Raw genomic sequence first — 14,817 nt, forward strand, 5'->3', positions numbered from 1 at the left:
CTTTTACTGCACTCTAATATAAACGTGGACAAAAAACCAATCTGAATGTCTTATTTTGAGAATTTCTGGTTCATATACCTATTCTTTGCATAAACAAAAATATATCTAAATAACCACATTTATACATTCATACTACTATATTAAAACTACATGTACTACCTAACTATAAGTCCACAACTATCAAAGAATACCCACATATTTTTCATATATATATGGACTAGTTGCAACTGACTAAGCTATATACAAAGACTCCGCACTGTTATTTGGAGTGCAATGTGTACTGAGAAAGAGAATAGATACAATTTAAATAAATTACTGAATTAAGTTTATCCAAGTTGATTTATTAAGTTTTTTTTAACCTGACAAGTTAGAAATCATAAATGAACTTAGATGAATGTAATTCAATTACTTGTTACCAACTAAAGCAATTATTTAAAGTTGTAGCATCTGTTCTTTTTTTCCCTTCTTTTTAGTTTTTTGGTTTGGTAGGTTTCCACCAAGTTTTATTTTGTGGACTGTACCTTTTGCAGAGTAAAGCATGGTGGTGGCATTATCATGCTGTGGCCATTCTTCAGTCGGACAGGAAAGCTGGTTAAAGTTGAAAGAATGATACAAGCAATGCTGAAATTAAGTGGCCGCAAAAGACTTGAACCTGGGCGGATGCTCACCCTCACAAAGATGGCAAATCTCTCTATGCAGATGGTTCAATGTTTACAATAACTTAGATCAAAGCCTAATAGTGTAAAATTTAAGAACTGATATTAACAGGTGCTCAACATTCAGTTTGATTGTATTCAAGCTACTTTACAAAGAATGGAGAAAATAGATCAGTCTGTAAAAGTGTACAGCTGGATATACCGCCAGACAAGCAAGCTTTTGACTACAATTACTACACCCTATGCTTTTAAAATTTTATTTTAATTTTTAAAATAAAATAAAAAATATGAAAAATTTCTCCACTTCATAGTGATGCATTATATCCTGTATTGGTCTATTCCACATCATAACCTGTTTGTAGTTTTAATGTGGAAAAAAATGTACAGGGTATAAAAACTTTTTCCAAGACTCAAACTTGGATAAGCTTAAAGGTCCACAATAATGATGGGAACAGTAACAGTTCAATGGAACATTTCACTAAAAGGGAATCCAAAATCATTTTTATTTGAGTTATATTTGAAGAAAAAAGTTCAAGCGAATATCAAAACGTCAAAACCGAATGCAATACATATATTGCCCACTAAGCGTCACACAAACACAAAAAAACAAGAATCATGGAACAGAAGTTAAGACTCCAGTTTTAGGGGCCTATTAAGATGATTAGATTGTTATATTGCTCCACCATATGTTTATTTTGACATTTAAACACAACTTAAATTTAAAAAGTAAAATCACTTTATTTCAGACTCTATTCCAGTATATACATGCCACAGAAAAGGTGAAAATAATGAAAACTTCAGGTCAGCGTGGCAGCTGAGACGAGAGCATCAATTTCCTTAATGGCTTCAGAGGTTCTCTGAAGCGCTTCAGCAATGTAGTCCTCGTTTACCACTTCAACCTCCTGTGCGATCTTTAAATTTGCTCCTTCCGAGTTTCGTTGCTCACTTTCACTTCTCAGCAGGTGGTTGTTCTCCAGCAGAACTGAGCACAGAATGCTAAAGACTAAACCTCACATCGCATTGTATATTTTCTCAAACATTGCATTATTATGCTCTTTGATAAAAGGATACAGTTGAAACGCTTTATCTTCTCCAGTTCTGCAGCAACAGCATCCGAACTGAAGTCGAACAGAGTGTGAAAACAGCTGTTAAAAAAAAGGGAGCCGCCCCTCATCCTTAAAATTAAATTATCTGAAAGACACAACTTACAGACTTCCACCTGTCTGTGGCACTGCGTCTGTCTTCACTGCGTCTGTCTTCACTGCGCTGGGAGGATTTTGCTCAGGTTGCATCGTTTTAGAAATATATTTGTCCTGCAAACACACAGTTTTATTACAATAAACAAATTAGAAGTTTTAACAAGTGCTAGAACTGTAGATGTGAACAGATGTAGAACAACCTGTTGCAGGCAGGTGGGTATGACAGGAAACTTTAGTAAATGCTTGGCCTGGTTATAACAAACGAGAATCCTGTGAGAATCATAGGCGATGGTTAAAATCCTGAAGAAAAATAAAATGGGAGTTTTATACACCACAAACTGGAGTGAAGTGGCATCTTACCTGCTGGCACGGCTCACGATGGAGCCCACAGGGTACAACTGTCCAGGTGTACCAGGGGGAAGGCTGCTTAAATGGTACGTTGTTTCTCTTCCCTGAGCAAAAGACGGCAACAATTAGGGACCTGCAACACTTTGATTTCATAACATGTTTGCATGTTATGAACTGACCTCCTCAGAGTGAAGCCTGGGCTTGTGATGAGTAAAATAAGAGTTTAGGACACCACTGGAGCGGATCACTGAGCCGTCTCCTGGGGAAACCTCTACCACTGGGATTTCTCCACTCAGTATCCTACAGAGCGAACATGAGGACAGAGAGTTATTATGGAGCAAATAAATCCCACTTAAATTAGAAAGTTTTAACACACTAGGGCTGCAACTAACAATTATTTTAGTAATAAACGTATCACTTGAGAAGTTTTGTCTAAAACATATTTACAGACAAAAGTGTTTTTATTTTGAATACAAAATTTACAGATTTTCTGTACAGTTTAGGCTCAATTACTGCCCTAAATATGTCAATTGTTTCACCAAATTGCCTTTTTTAGAGTCTGCATACTCCAGTTGACAATTAAGCGATTACTAAATTAGTTGACGATTATTTCACTAATCAGTTAATCATGATTAATCTGAGGCACTCTGATCAAAGACGTAAGGCAAATTTCCAATCTCTTTGATCTGATGTTGAGATGAAACATCAGATGAAAGTTAATGCCTTCAGGTAAACTGAGCACAATTACCTGTATGTGACTCCTTGACACCATAATATTTTTACAAGCTCCGTTGGAAGATCTGACATTTCTTCTTCAAGCAGAGAGTCTTTAATCTTCCACCTAAAAAGCATAAATGTCACGTTAAAATTGGAATTTAACACAATCAATTGGTGCCCAAAATACTTAATCCACACACCTGTGCCAGTGAGGTGATGGACATGTAAGAGGAAGAGCCTCGGGAAGCTGGGAGTTTCTGTCTTTATCATTTTTGTCAGATATGTTCATCTCGTCATCAGCTTGTCTGGATTTACTTGGTTCTTCAGATTTAGTATCTTCACTGTTAGAGAGACGGGACGTCCAGTGATGCCGAGCCAAGGAGAGAGGATAGGCCCATGTGGGATCAACGGCAAAGCAAGAGTGATGCTGTGCAACTGTGGTGGCCTGGTACATCTGTTCAGGCTGAAAGCAGAAGAGAAGTTGAACAATGATAATTGTATCAAACATGAGTTTAAAGCACAATAATATTCAAAAGGTAATACCTGTTGATGAGTAGTGTTGGAAAGATGTGAGGAAAAAGAGTTTGTGTTAGTAGACTCCTTCCCCAGAAGATGTCTCTGATCATTCTGACTGTTTGCTTGCTGCTGGCTCTTCAGACTGCCATCAGTTTTGTTTAAACTGCACACAGTTTGGTGCTGAGGCTGACTCAGGTTACACGTGAACTCGACAGAGAATTCCTCACCAGACGGCGACAGCGTCAACATGGCTCTCCCCTCCTCTGACCTGACCACGATGTCGCCTCCAGGTCCAAACTCAGGCTTGTAAGATGACCACTCGGGCCATTTAACACTGCAGTCAATACTGTGAAAAGGCTGTCAAGGGAAACCCATGATGTTTAGATAATTTTACTCAACTTAGATGTGCATCTCAGTTCTCAAGGTACATAAGTTTATGTATTTTATCAATTCAATTTCAATAAATGTAACTCAAATGTTATTTGGATGCATTACATACAGAGTGATATATTTTGAGCATCTATTTCTGTTCATTTTGATAATTATTGCTTAACTAAAGAAAAAACTTTAATTCAGCTACTATGAATATTAGAATCTTACCAATAAAAGGGCTCTTAATAGAAAGATATGTTTTATGTTTATGTTCAGAAAAGTATCATTTGTATACGTGCATTTCTGATGTCTTGGTTCATAATGTTGTAAAACATTATTTGGAGTCATTTTTGTTTTGCTCATTATTTGACAATAACAGAATATGCACATTATATTTTTGTCTGAATACATAATTTCTGGGGGAAAACCCTAAACAAATCAGATTATCACTGTACTTGAGTAATTGTTTCTTTTTAAACTTAACTTTTTTTTACTTCTTCTTGACTGATTTATTAAAAGGAACGTTAGCCGTACTTGAGTTTTGCGGTTATCTACCCAGTAATTGCAAATTAACAGAAGTAAATGCTTAAAATATAACACTACGTGAATCGCAATAATTTATTAGAAAAATATGAAATAAATAACTTTTAAAAAATCTCCTAATCTATTGAAATGCATCCGTTTATATTTCAGATTGAAGTGGACTAACCATACCTTCCTGTTGTCAGCAGAGATGAACTCTCCTGGAAGGTATGGTCGACTGGCATACTTATTCCTGAACGCCAGTGCGGTTGCCATTAGAGCCTTCGAAAATAAAGTGAACCTCGTTGTAACGCCTGAGATACAAACAGAAAATAACCCTTGAGTGTTTCTTCTACCTTATAAGCGCTAATAGTGAACCTGGTTCTCTGTCGGACTCGCTCCGTGGGCTGCAGAGGATGTCCGTGCGGATCCGTGGCTTTAACTAGTACAAATTCACTGCCACACGGTGACAGCTGTAAATGAGCTCCGTGTCTGTAATGAACTTCCACGGACTCGTCCTCATACATCACCATCGCACTGACGCCCTCTGCGGTTCCCATTGTGGGGTCGTGCTTTCAATAATAAGTCAGAGAAAGAAACCTAAAACAAACTGACAACGTCCTCAGGTGGAGCCGTTTGACTATTGGCGCGCTGTAAGAGAGGGAGTCACGTGACCGGAAGCATCCTCCTCAGTGGCTTACTGTAGGATTACAGCAATAGAGTGCCACCTACTGTACAAAAGTTGGTACGACATCACAGCGATGTCGTACCGCCAGCGCTTTCCCTCTTTTCATTGTCCCTTCTGTCTCTTCATCTGTTCTTAGCAGAGGCGCATTTAGTCATATTAGAGCCTAGGGTAAAACATGCACCCATTTCTATTCTGAGTAAAAACATCGGACTAATTGCTGTTTATTGGCAACATTTGGAAAAAGTGGTAGAAGGCAAGTTCAAATCTTAGTTTAGGTACTTTCTACAAAGACAGTCCTAATAAAGGTAGCCTATTTAATTATTTATTATGCTGGGTATTATTCTTTACTGTTGCTGCTTGACTTAGTGTATAGCATTAGCTGTAGATGGTGTCTATTTAACAAGCCACATCAGGCTAGTTTTTGGCTCTGTGTCAGCCTGGATTTCCTCCTGTGATTATTTTATTTTTATATTGAGTGAGGTGTTCAAAAGGAAACAACTTTTGATTCTGACTTCACTCTGGACTCTATTAATAATTAATTACCCAATTGACCATAAAGAAGGGGATGGGATGTGAGCATGTAAGTGTTCATAATTGTGATGGAGAAGACAGGCTTTTTTGTGCATTTAATTAAAGTGTTTCAAGAAAAAAAAAAAGTTGGGAATATGTTTCGCAGGTATGGTGTTCTTCTGATGACGATTTTTTTTTTTTTACCAATATATGCAACCTTGGTCTAAATGTTCAAGGATATTTTGAAAGTGAATCCTAAGGTGTCTTAGAAAAGCTTGACATAAACTGCTTCCTCTAATAGTTTTTTTTTTTACACTTGATTTACTCTAGACATTATTTATATAAATATTTTTGGCAGGATTCTACACTTTAGAGTGTCAGTATATTGATTTAATTTAATTTAATTTCTATTAATCATTAAGTTGTGGCACATTTCCTCTCAATGTAGTCCTAATTTACATTGGTCAAATAATTCACTGTCTATAGATTCAATGCATTATATTTTCCATTTCAGTTACTTTTTATCAATTGAACCACTTCTACTAATGTAAGCCATGTTTATTATATTGTTACATCCCTTTGTAAGGCTTAAATATCAGTAAGGGCCCCAATGCCCTGGATGTTGGTTCTCTTTAATATGGGTGGGGCACAGTTGGGAAGCCCTCCCGTTGATCTGTTAAAACAAACAAACAAAAAAAACAAAAAAAAAAACAGGTGCCTGTCCCTTTAAGAAGCAGCGCAGGCAGCGCTCGTTGGTTTTATTCCACAGCGGTGCACCTTCTGCTCCATCACCAGACGATGCGCCCGGGTAACTTCTGAGAGACAGCGCTGCGTTCAGGAGCCGCAGCAAAGATGGCAGGCTCAAAGCAACAAGGGTATGCATATCTGTGTTTCTGCTAATGCTTCTCCTTGTTTGTCTTATTATGAAAATGGGGGAGGGGGGAATCAAACAAACAGTCACACCTGACTCACGAATGGAAAGCAGCACGGAACAGGAGAGAGCTAGTGAGGTTCACTTTGCGCTCTTTTCCATTTTGTTATAAATTTTTAATGTGGCATTTAAAACAAAGCTTGTTTCATTCGCTGTGGTGTGGCGCATCTTTTAGCCAGGGAAGGACGTTGCTTATAGACGTAATTTCACGACGCACTGCCACTTTATGACAGCGCTCCTGTTTCTCGTCGGGAATAAAGCGTTACGTAATTATCAGGGAGGCATCCTGCTGTCGCCATATGTTTATCGAGGCCAGAAATCAGATGATGTTCCGATTTTTATTGCAAGCGGATGAATAATCCTTACTGGTAACAATACAAGGAATAAACATACTGAACAGAGAGGGGGAAATCTAATTTAAATCGTCATCATTTCACACCTGAGCGATGGCTTTTAGGTGACGTGGACCGGCGAGAGAAGTGCAAGAGTCTGTATCCGCTGTGTGTCCCTCTGTTTTCTACTCATACAGGCGTGTGAAAGGCGGAAATAAAACAATACACGTATAAAATCCATGATGATAACAGCGGAGCTTCTGATATAAACAAGTACACTTGGGGACATTGTTTCGACAGAATAAGAATATTATGTATTGAAGGCGTATAGCTGTTATCAAGTTTCATCTGTGTTGTTGACTTTGCATTTAATTTACACAGACATTTTTTTTAGCATTTTTCTGCTGATATTTATTCACTAAGTGAACAGAAAAATTTACTCCTCATCTTTGTCTATAGGGGCATCGATCCAGAACAGAGATTAGAACAAACTTAAGAATCCAGAAAAACTAGCAACTTTAGACCCCTATTCTTCCAACCCAGAAAAGAAATTAGACCAGAGGATGCTTACTTATACTTATATAGCAACCCTGAATAGGAGTATTTAGAAACTGTGGAGTACTCACTTTTAACCCAGAAAAGGAATTAGATTAGTCACTCTTTAGCTTATTTTTTTCAGAAACTGCAGAGTACTCACTATTTAGATGCAGAGACCAGAAGCCCAGAGGACACTTTTGGATCAACATTGTTGGACTACTTTTTAGACTCCTGTTCTCCCAACCCAGAAATGGAATTAGACCAGAGGATATTTAGCGACCCTGAACAGGAGCACCTTTAGATCAACGTTAAATTATTTTTCTTCTTTTGCTTTTTCCTTTGGTTTGTTATTATGTTTGTATTTCCTTTTAATTCCTGTAAAGCACTTTGTATTGCCTTGTTGCTGAAAATGTGCTATATAAAATAAAATTACCTTTACCTTTTACTTTTCTTTTTTTTTTTTTGGGATCCGACCTTTGAGGCTGATCACACCCCTATGAGCAGCTGACAGCCCCTGGGTGAAAAACTTGCTTAACAATGCTCTGTCTTTAAAGACCTTTAAAGATGAGATAATGTTTTCAAACAACAGCTACCCCCCAAACAGGAATTCATGTTTATCCATAATCACATGCACTGACTGCAAACACCATTAGTGCACCAGTAAATTCACCCAATAAGAAAATGCCTCTTAAATCCCATCCCAGATTTGTCTCCAAATGTTACAACATGTAACTTGGAGTTTACATGTTCTCCCTGTGCATGTGTGGGTTCTCTCCAGGCACTCCAGCTTCCTCCCTCAATCCAAAAACACCAGAATCAGACTTTATTGTTATTATACAGAAGCACAGCGGAATTTCATTTTATTACAACCTGTCCAAGACAGGTGCTTGAGGTTGCAGCTATCATGACTGTTAACATGACTGTTAAATGGTGTCTCTGAATTGTCCTGGTGTGTGTCTGTGTGCATGGTTGTTTGTCCTTTGTGTATGTCACCCTGTGACGGACTGGCAGCCTGTGGTATACCTCGCCTTTTGCTCAATGGGTGCTGAGGACGGCCACCAGTCCGTCCGCGATCCTGCAAGGACAAACTTTGTTGCTTTTGCATGGCATTCAAATTAAAAGCTAAAATCATAATGAAAGCTGCATATTAGCGTTTTCATGGTGAATTCGAGGATCATACATATGGAATAAACAGTCATTTTAAGCTGTTTCCATTTGCTGTCTCTCTAAAAACAATCTAGGTAAATTTATTGCTTGGGAATAATGATACTTTGCAAAGTTGTGAAAACAGGGACCGTATTAACGATGCGAAGACGATATTTTGACTAAAAACAAAAAATCGCCACAGTTTACATTTCAAAAGCTTTCTTTAAATTTTCTTGATCTTGATCCTAAAGTGGAACGTACAGTTTTGCCCTGAAAACATAGACCGTCCACTCCTTTTGGTTCTAATGTGTGAATTTCTTTTGTCTTGCAGGTCATATTCGTAAGTAGTTAATGGATCCAGTCTGAAAGCTACAACACCCACCCCACTCCACTGACCTGTCTAACTCTGTAGCCATGGCAACTTGTTCGACGGGCTGTGCGCCAGCTGTGCGCCTTTGTCAAAGACTGAATCGGCTCAAGACACTTGACGGTGACATGATGGCGACTTCCCTGAAGCGCTGCCTCTCCACGCTGGACCTGACTTTGATGGGTGTCGGTGGCATGGTTGGCTCTGGCCTTTATGTCCTGACGGGAACGGTGGCTAAAGACACGGCAGGACCAGCTGTCATCATATCCTTTGTTTTTGCAGGTATTGCTTCTCTTCTGGCTGCCTTCTGTTATGCAGAGTTTGGAGCGCGCATCCCTAAAACAGGATCTGCATATATGTTTACCTATGTGTCAGTGGGAGAAGTGTGGGCTTTTCTCATTGGCTGGAATGTCATTCTGGAAAACATGATTGGCGGTGCTGCAGTAGCGCGGGCCTGGAGTGGCTATCTAGACTCAATTTTTAACCATGCTATCCAGAACTTCACTGAAACGCACATCATGCAGTGGAATGTGCCCTTCCTTGCCCACTACCCTGACCTCCTGGCTGCAGGAATCCTTGTATTTGCCTCTGTCTTCATTTCCTTCGGAGTTCAAGTGTCCTCTTATCTGAACCACATCTTCTCCACCATCAGCATGGGTGTCATTGCTTTCATCTTGGTCTTCGGCTTCGTGCTTGCCGATCCTGCCAACTGGAGCCAGGAGCAAGGTGGCTTTGCGCCTTATGGGATGTCGGGGATCCTGGCAGGTTCAGCCACATGCTTCTATGCTTTCGTGGGCTTTGATGTGATTGCTTCCTCCAGTGAGGAGGCAAAGAATCCTCAGAAGGCTGTTCCCGTTGCCACTGCTATCTCTCTTGGACTTGCGGCGACAGCCTACATCCTGGTCTCCTGCGTGCTCACATTGATGGTACCCTGGCGTACCCTGGACCCTAACTCAGCCCTGGCAGACGCGTTCTTTCGCCGTGGCTACAGTTGGGCAGGAATTGTTGTGGCTGTGGGCTCCATCTGTGGTGAGTATCAGCGTTTGCAAAAAAGTACAATATGAATATGCAATATACTTTTCAGTGCTGGATTTTGACAAATGCTATTTTTTTTCTTTTTTATTAGCCATGAACACTGTGCTTCTCTGCAATCTCTTCTCCCTTCCTCGGATTGTGTACGCCATGGCAGAGGATGGATTGTTCTTCTCCATTTTCGCCAGGGTCAATCCCGTCACCAAAGTTCCTGTCAATGCCATTCTGGTGTTTGGAATCCTTATGGCTTGCATGGCTTTGATGTTTGACTTGGAGGCGTTGGTTCAGTTCTTGTCTATTGGCACTCTCCTTGCGTACACCTTTGTGGCAGCGAGTGTTATCGTGCTCCGCTTCCAACCAGAGAAGACCAACTCCAAAGACACCACCACCACATCTCCCAACGTCAACGCAGAGGTGTCCCCTGCCCCCTCAGAGTCACAGACCATAACTGAAGACAGCGAGGAGCCCAAGCAGTACGAGTCCTTCTCCGACAAACTCCAGCTGGTGGAGAGGCAGACGACGAGAGAGCGGCGTGGGGTGGGGCACCTGAAGGCCTACTGGGAACCCTACTTGGACAGGCTGCTGGGAGACTGTGAACCAGGAGAAGTGGTGGCTTTCTGTGTGATGACCCTGATTGTGAGCTCAGTTTCCCTCTGTGCTGTGCTGGAGTTTGGAAATGAACAGCTACAGTTCCCAGTCTGGTGTTTCACAATGCTTCTGGTGATTTTTACCTTAGCTTACGTTCTTAGCCTGGCCCTTATATGGATTCATGAGCCGCAAAGAAACAACCAAACATTCCAGGTGAGCTTTCATACATGCTGTATATTAAAGTTAGCATGCCATTTATTTATATGAGGCAACATATAGTAAAACTGTATTCCCTATGACCAGAGAATGAGATCAGTTTTCTTGTTGCATAGGTACCTTTGGTTCCACTGACTCCTGGTGCCAGTATTCTCTTCAACGTATTCCTGATGATGAAGCTAAGCCTCCTAACCTGGATTCGATTTACAGTGTGGATTGCGATAGGTAAAATAACATCAGCGTCAGAACAAACAAAGAATGTTCAAACGGCATATTTAAAATGTACACTTTAAATGTTTGAGAATGTTTGGAATCATGACAATGTTGTTTTTAGATAATTATATAAAAAAAGTGTGATAAATAAGCTTACTGTTTCTGTTTCTAATAACTATTACTAATGCAGAATGAAAAATGTAACATTGATTACTATTTTTATTATCTACAAAATGTGCTCATTATTGATTTAAATATAAAACTAAATCAATCAAAACAAGACTTACCTGCTAAATTAGTTTTTTTGTTTTATATGCTGATTTACACAGAATTTTCAACCTTTTTTCATTCTTTTTTTTATAAACAGACATAATTATAAGCAAGCTGACATTAGCTAACAATCTCTACCTGAGTCTGTGGTGTTTCAGCTGCGTAGAAACTATGTGCTAGCTTGCAGCAGGATTGTTACCTCACTAGGAATGATGGTTATCACTCCATTACTTTTCACACCATGGCTGTCCATGTTTTTCAGAAATTAATATATTTCCAAGCAGCAGGCATATTTGTATTTATTTTTAGCAGGAGAAAAGTATAGCATCCCTCTATCAGGGACCAGGAGTGTGCAACAATAGTTGGGTAAGAAGCAACATTATGTTACTCTGCTCCATACAGAAAACTCTGGTCATTATCTGGCATCATATTACAATACTTGTAAACTACAGGAACATTATAACGTAAAATCTGAAGCTGAAAGAACAAAAACATTGATGTGCAATCATTGGTTACCAAATCAATTTACTGTCTGCGATGTGCTCTCAACTGCCTCACTTCACAAATACTGAACTGCACTCGCTTGTTAGCATATTGTGATGTGGCTCTTATCTCCAGAAAGCCGTGTCATAAAACCTCCACCGTCTGTGATCAGTGAACTTGATGCACTTAATGGCTACACGAACAGATTGCACAAAGATTTTTTTGTACTTAAAGGAAACAGAGAATATTTTCCTTTTGAGGGCAGTCTTGTGTGAACATAGACGATGATCAGACAGAATTAATGCCCCAATAGAGGGTCGAGAGTCACTGGGGAAAGATGATTAACTACATTTGCTTAAAGCTTTGTCAACATGGTCAACTCATACGGTTGAAAACCTCTTCTTTTTGACTATTTCACATTACTGTGAAATAATTTACATTTAGCTTACATTTGCAAGTAATTGGATAATCCTGTTTATTAATAATGTACAGATAAGACTATTAAGATAAGCTAATGGAGAATTTGCAAATGTTAGCATGCTAGACATTTGTTAAATTGGCATTGTTGAGCAAGTTAGCTTGTGTTTTTTGCTTTTTATTTGACATTTTAAGAAGATTAGGTTCTTATCAACGTTGCAACGGCATCAGTAGCAGCATATTTACTTATTAATTTAACATCTAAGAAATTCCAGATGGCAAAACAACAATCACGTCCAAAGTTTGTCTTCTAACCTGTGCTCAGTGTTCTCACGACTTTAATCATGACTTCCAGTGATGTGTCTCCCACTGCCCTGTTCCCAGGTCTCCTTGTGTATTTTGGCTACGGGATCTGGCACAGCAAAGAGGGATTGAGGGAGCTGCAGCCCAAAGACATGGCCGCCCGCTATGTGGTGCTACCCAGCGGCAGCCTGGTGGAAACAGTGCAGTCCGTTCAGCCCGACGGCCAAGTGGTCACCTCAGCGCACCAAATCAGCTCCCCGACAGCCGCCGAGGCTGCTGGGAAGAGATAATGTGTGACCATTCTGAGTCATCATCACTACTGCCTGGTTTTTGTCTGTTGTCTCCCACGCATACTGTATTATTAGTGTACTTTCTGTGTCTCTCTCCCTGTATCGCTCAACAGTCTGTACTCATTACTCTGCTAACGTATCTACAAGATCGGATGGGAGGCACTGGCTTTTTTGTTGAGCACATTTATATATGTTATAAGAATCAAACGTGCACTAGAGATATTTATCACTGCCCTGGAAACATAACATGCTTTATTTATTTATTTTTTTTCTTGCAGTCTTGCCAGCTTTGTCCAGATCTGTATTCATACTGTGTTTGCGTTGTTATTAAGGAGTTTTAATTTTCACGTTTCAGCTTTTAAGTGTGGAGCTGGGAATTTAGGCATATTTCAAAGGAACAAAAATGTTCAGAAGAAATTTATTATTTGTGATTATAAACTGTAGCCCTATTCTGGAAGAGTAGTTTCACATTTGATTTTCTTGCTTTCCAGCCTAACTTACAAACCAGTTTGTGTATAACTACGAGCAACGCTTATGAAATCTAAATGTTAGCTCTTTTACTTGATAAGTTCCTTTTACTGCATACCGTAGATGAAAGGAATAATTCATAATTTACCATTTTTTAAACATTTTTTTTCTTTTGTTGTTGTTATTTTGGCAAAGAACTGCATAATTTGACTTTTCTTCCCTCCCAATTTCCACACATGCTGCATAAATATGTTTAAATATTTCTCATTTAAATAATGGATGCCCTCTTAAGACTCCCGTAGGCATAAAGGAGTTTTTCATTATTTTTCTCCTGGTCTATAAAATCTAATGTATACTTATTTTTCTATAAACACCATTCCGATTTTTAACCGTTTCAATATTACCTGTTTGAATCTTTATTTATCGCTACTCCTGCATCATATGCTTTACTTACACTTGTGGCTTCATTAGTCTCTATAAGATATTTACTTTTAAATTGCCTGGATTCTTCCGTTTCTTCCTTAATTTTCTAAATCTCATCCCATGACCCTCTCTTGTGTCCCTGATCCCCAGCATGTGATCAGCCTTTCTCCTGGCCATCCCTCTCCACACTGCAGCCTTTTTTTCTTGTTGTTCTTATCTAATTTGCACAGCATTGTTTGTCAAAGCCCATAAAACTGAGATCATGTCTCCATATTCTATGAGTGCACGGACAAGCACAAAGTTATTCACAGGGATCCCTTACGCATAAATATTGGTAGACGGGCATTATCCCCCCGTCCTGTCTCTGTAATCCGTCAGATTTGCAGTAGTCTCTGTCGCCGGTCTGCCTCCTGACCCAGATAAGAAAAAGCCGTAGATGTGAGAACAATCCCGTGACACAGACAACATTCCCTTTACTTTTGAGCTTGTGGACATTCATTTGACGTCACATCACATATGTAGAAGCACTAAAAAAAGATGTGAGCTCTATTGTTATTGATTTCTCTTTGCTTTTGCATGTTACAATAGAAACCAATGGCCTTAAACATGTTACACATCTTATCTCCAAAGCTGATTTACTTGTTTATTTATTTGCCTGACGGATAAAGAACCTTATCTAATCATCATCATTCGTTCATTAAACTAAAGAATCCAAATATAGATTGTAGAAAGCATTTTGGTGTAAGAATTTTATACAACTTTGCACAGATTTGTCCGGTAGTTTTGTTTCGTAGCTAATGCTTTTGGTGTCAGGGTTAGTGACGATATATTTATACTGTGGTGCTTTTTTTAAGCTGAACATTATCACAACTCTCTCTCCTTTTGTGCCCTGATGCACAAATATCAGCAACTAGACTTTTCTTACGCCTAAATGTCATTGTACTCTGCATAAGCACATGAAAATCACAGATTCCTGTCATAATGTTTGTTTGTGTAAAATGCAAAAAAGGACAAAAAATAAATAATAAATGTTTTGAAGCAGCATTAAAAACCACTGGTGCATTATTAATAGATGAGAATGAAAATTTACATCACATCAATTGATTACATAATTTACATAAGAAGAGTTGCTATGTGTTCCCGGTTTGTTTCAAGTCATTAACAAGAAATAAGATCAAGACTTCAGTGAATATATTTATTTAGATAATAATGAGGAGCAAGTAAGGAACCTTGTAGAGTTATTTATAATCTTTGTAACTTTTTTCTTACCACT

General features: G+C 39.0%; 2 protein-coding genes across 2 annotated transcripts; one reads left to right on the forward strand and one right to left on the reverse strand.

Moving 5' to 3' along the window:
• Positions 1-1,369: 1,369 nt before the first annotated feature.
• Positions 1,370-4,998, reverse strand: lg9h5orf34 (linkage group 9 C5orf34 homolog). The gene is made up of 11 exons (XM_008419161.2): positions 4,687-4,998; positions 4,523-4,612; positions 3,464-3,793; positions 3,121-3,383; positions 2,952-3,044; positions 2,383-2,503; positions 2,216-2,307; positions 2,056-2,125; positions 1,866-1,969; positions 1,728-1,774; positions 1,370-1,638 (listed from the first exon to the last, which is right to left on the reverse strand). Exons 1-11 carry the CDS (start codon positions 4,888-4,890, stop codon positions 1,454-1,456), a joined length of 1,599 nt encoding a protein of 532 aa, XP_008417383.1. The 5' UTR covers positions 4,891-4,998; the 3' UTR covers positions 1,370-1,453.
• Positions 4,999-6,258: 1,260 nt separating this feature from the next.
• On the forward strand, positions 6,259-14,588 carry slc7a4 (solute carrier family 7 member 4). The gene is made up of 5 exons (XM_008419162.2): positions 6,259-6,403; positions 8,806-9,870; positions 9,968-10,674; positions 10,794-10,902; positions 12,445-14,588. Exons 2-5 carry the CDS (start codon positions 8,889-8,891, stop codon positions 12,651-12,653), a joined length of 2,007 nt encoding a protein of 668 aa, XP_008417384.1. The 5' UTR covers positions 6,259-6,403; positions 8,806-8,888; the 3' UTR covers positions 12,654-14,588.
• Positions 14,589-14,817: the final 229 nt, after the last annotated feature.

The sequence above is a fragment of the Poecilia reticulata genome, linkage group LG9, assembly GCF_000633615.1.
Source record: "Poecilia reticulata strain Guanapo linkage group LG9, Guppy_female_1.0+MT, whole genome shotgun sequence".
Taxonomy (NCBI): domain Eukaryota; kingdom Metazoa; phylum Chordata; class Actinopteri; order Cyprinodontiformes; family Poeciliidae; genus Poecilia; species Poecilia reticulata.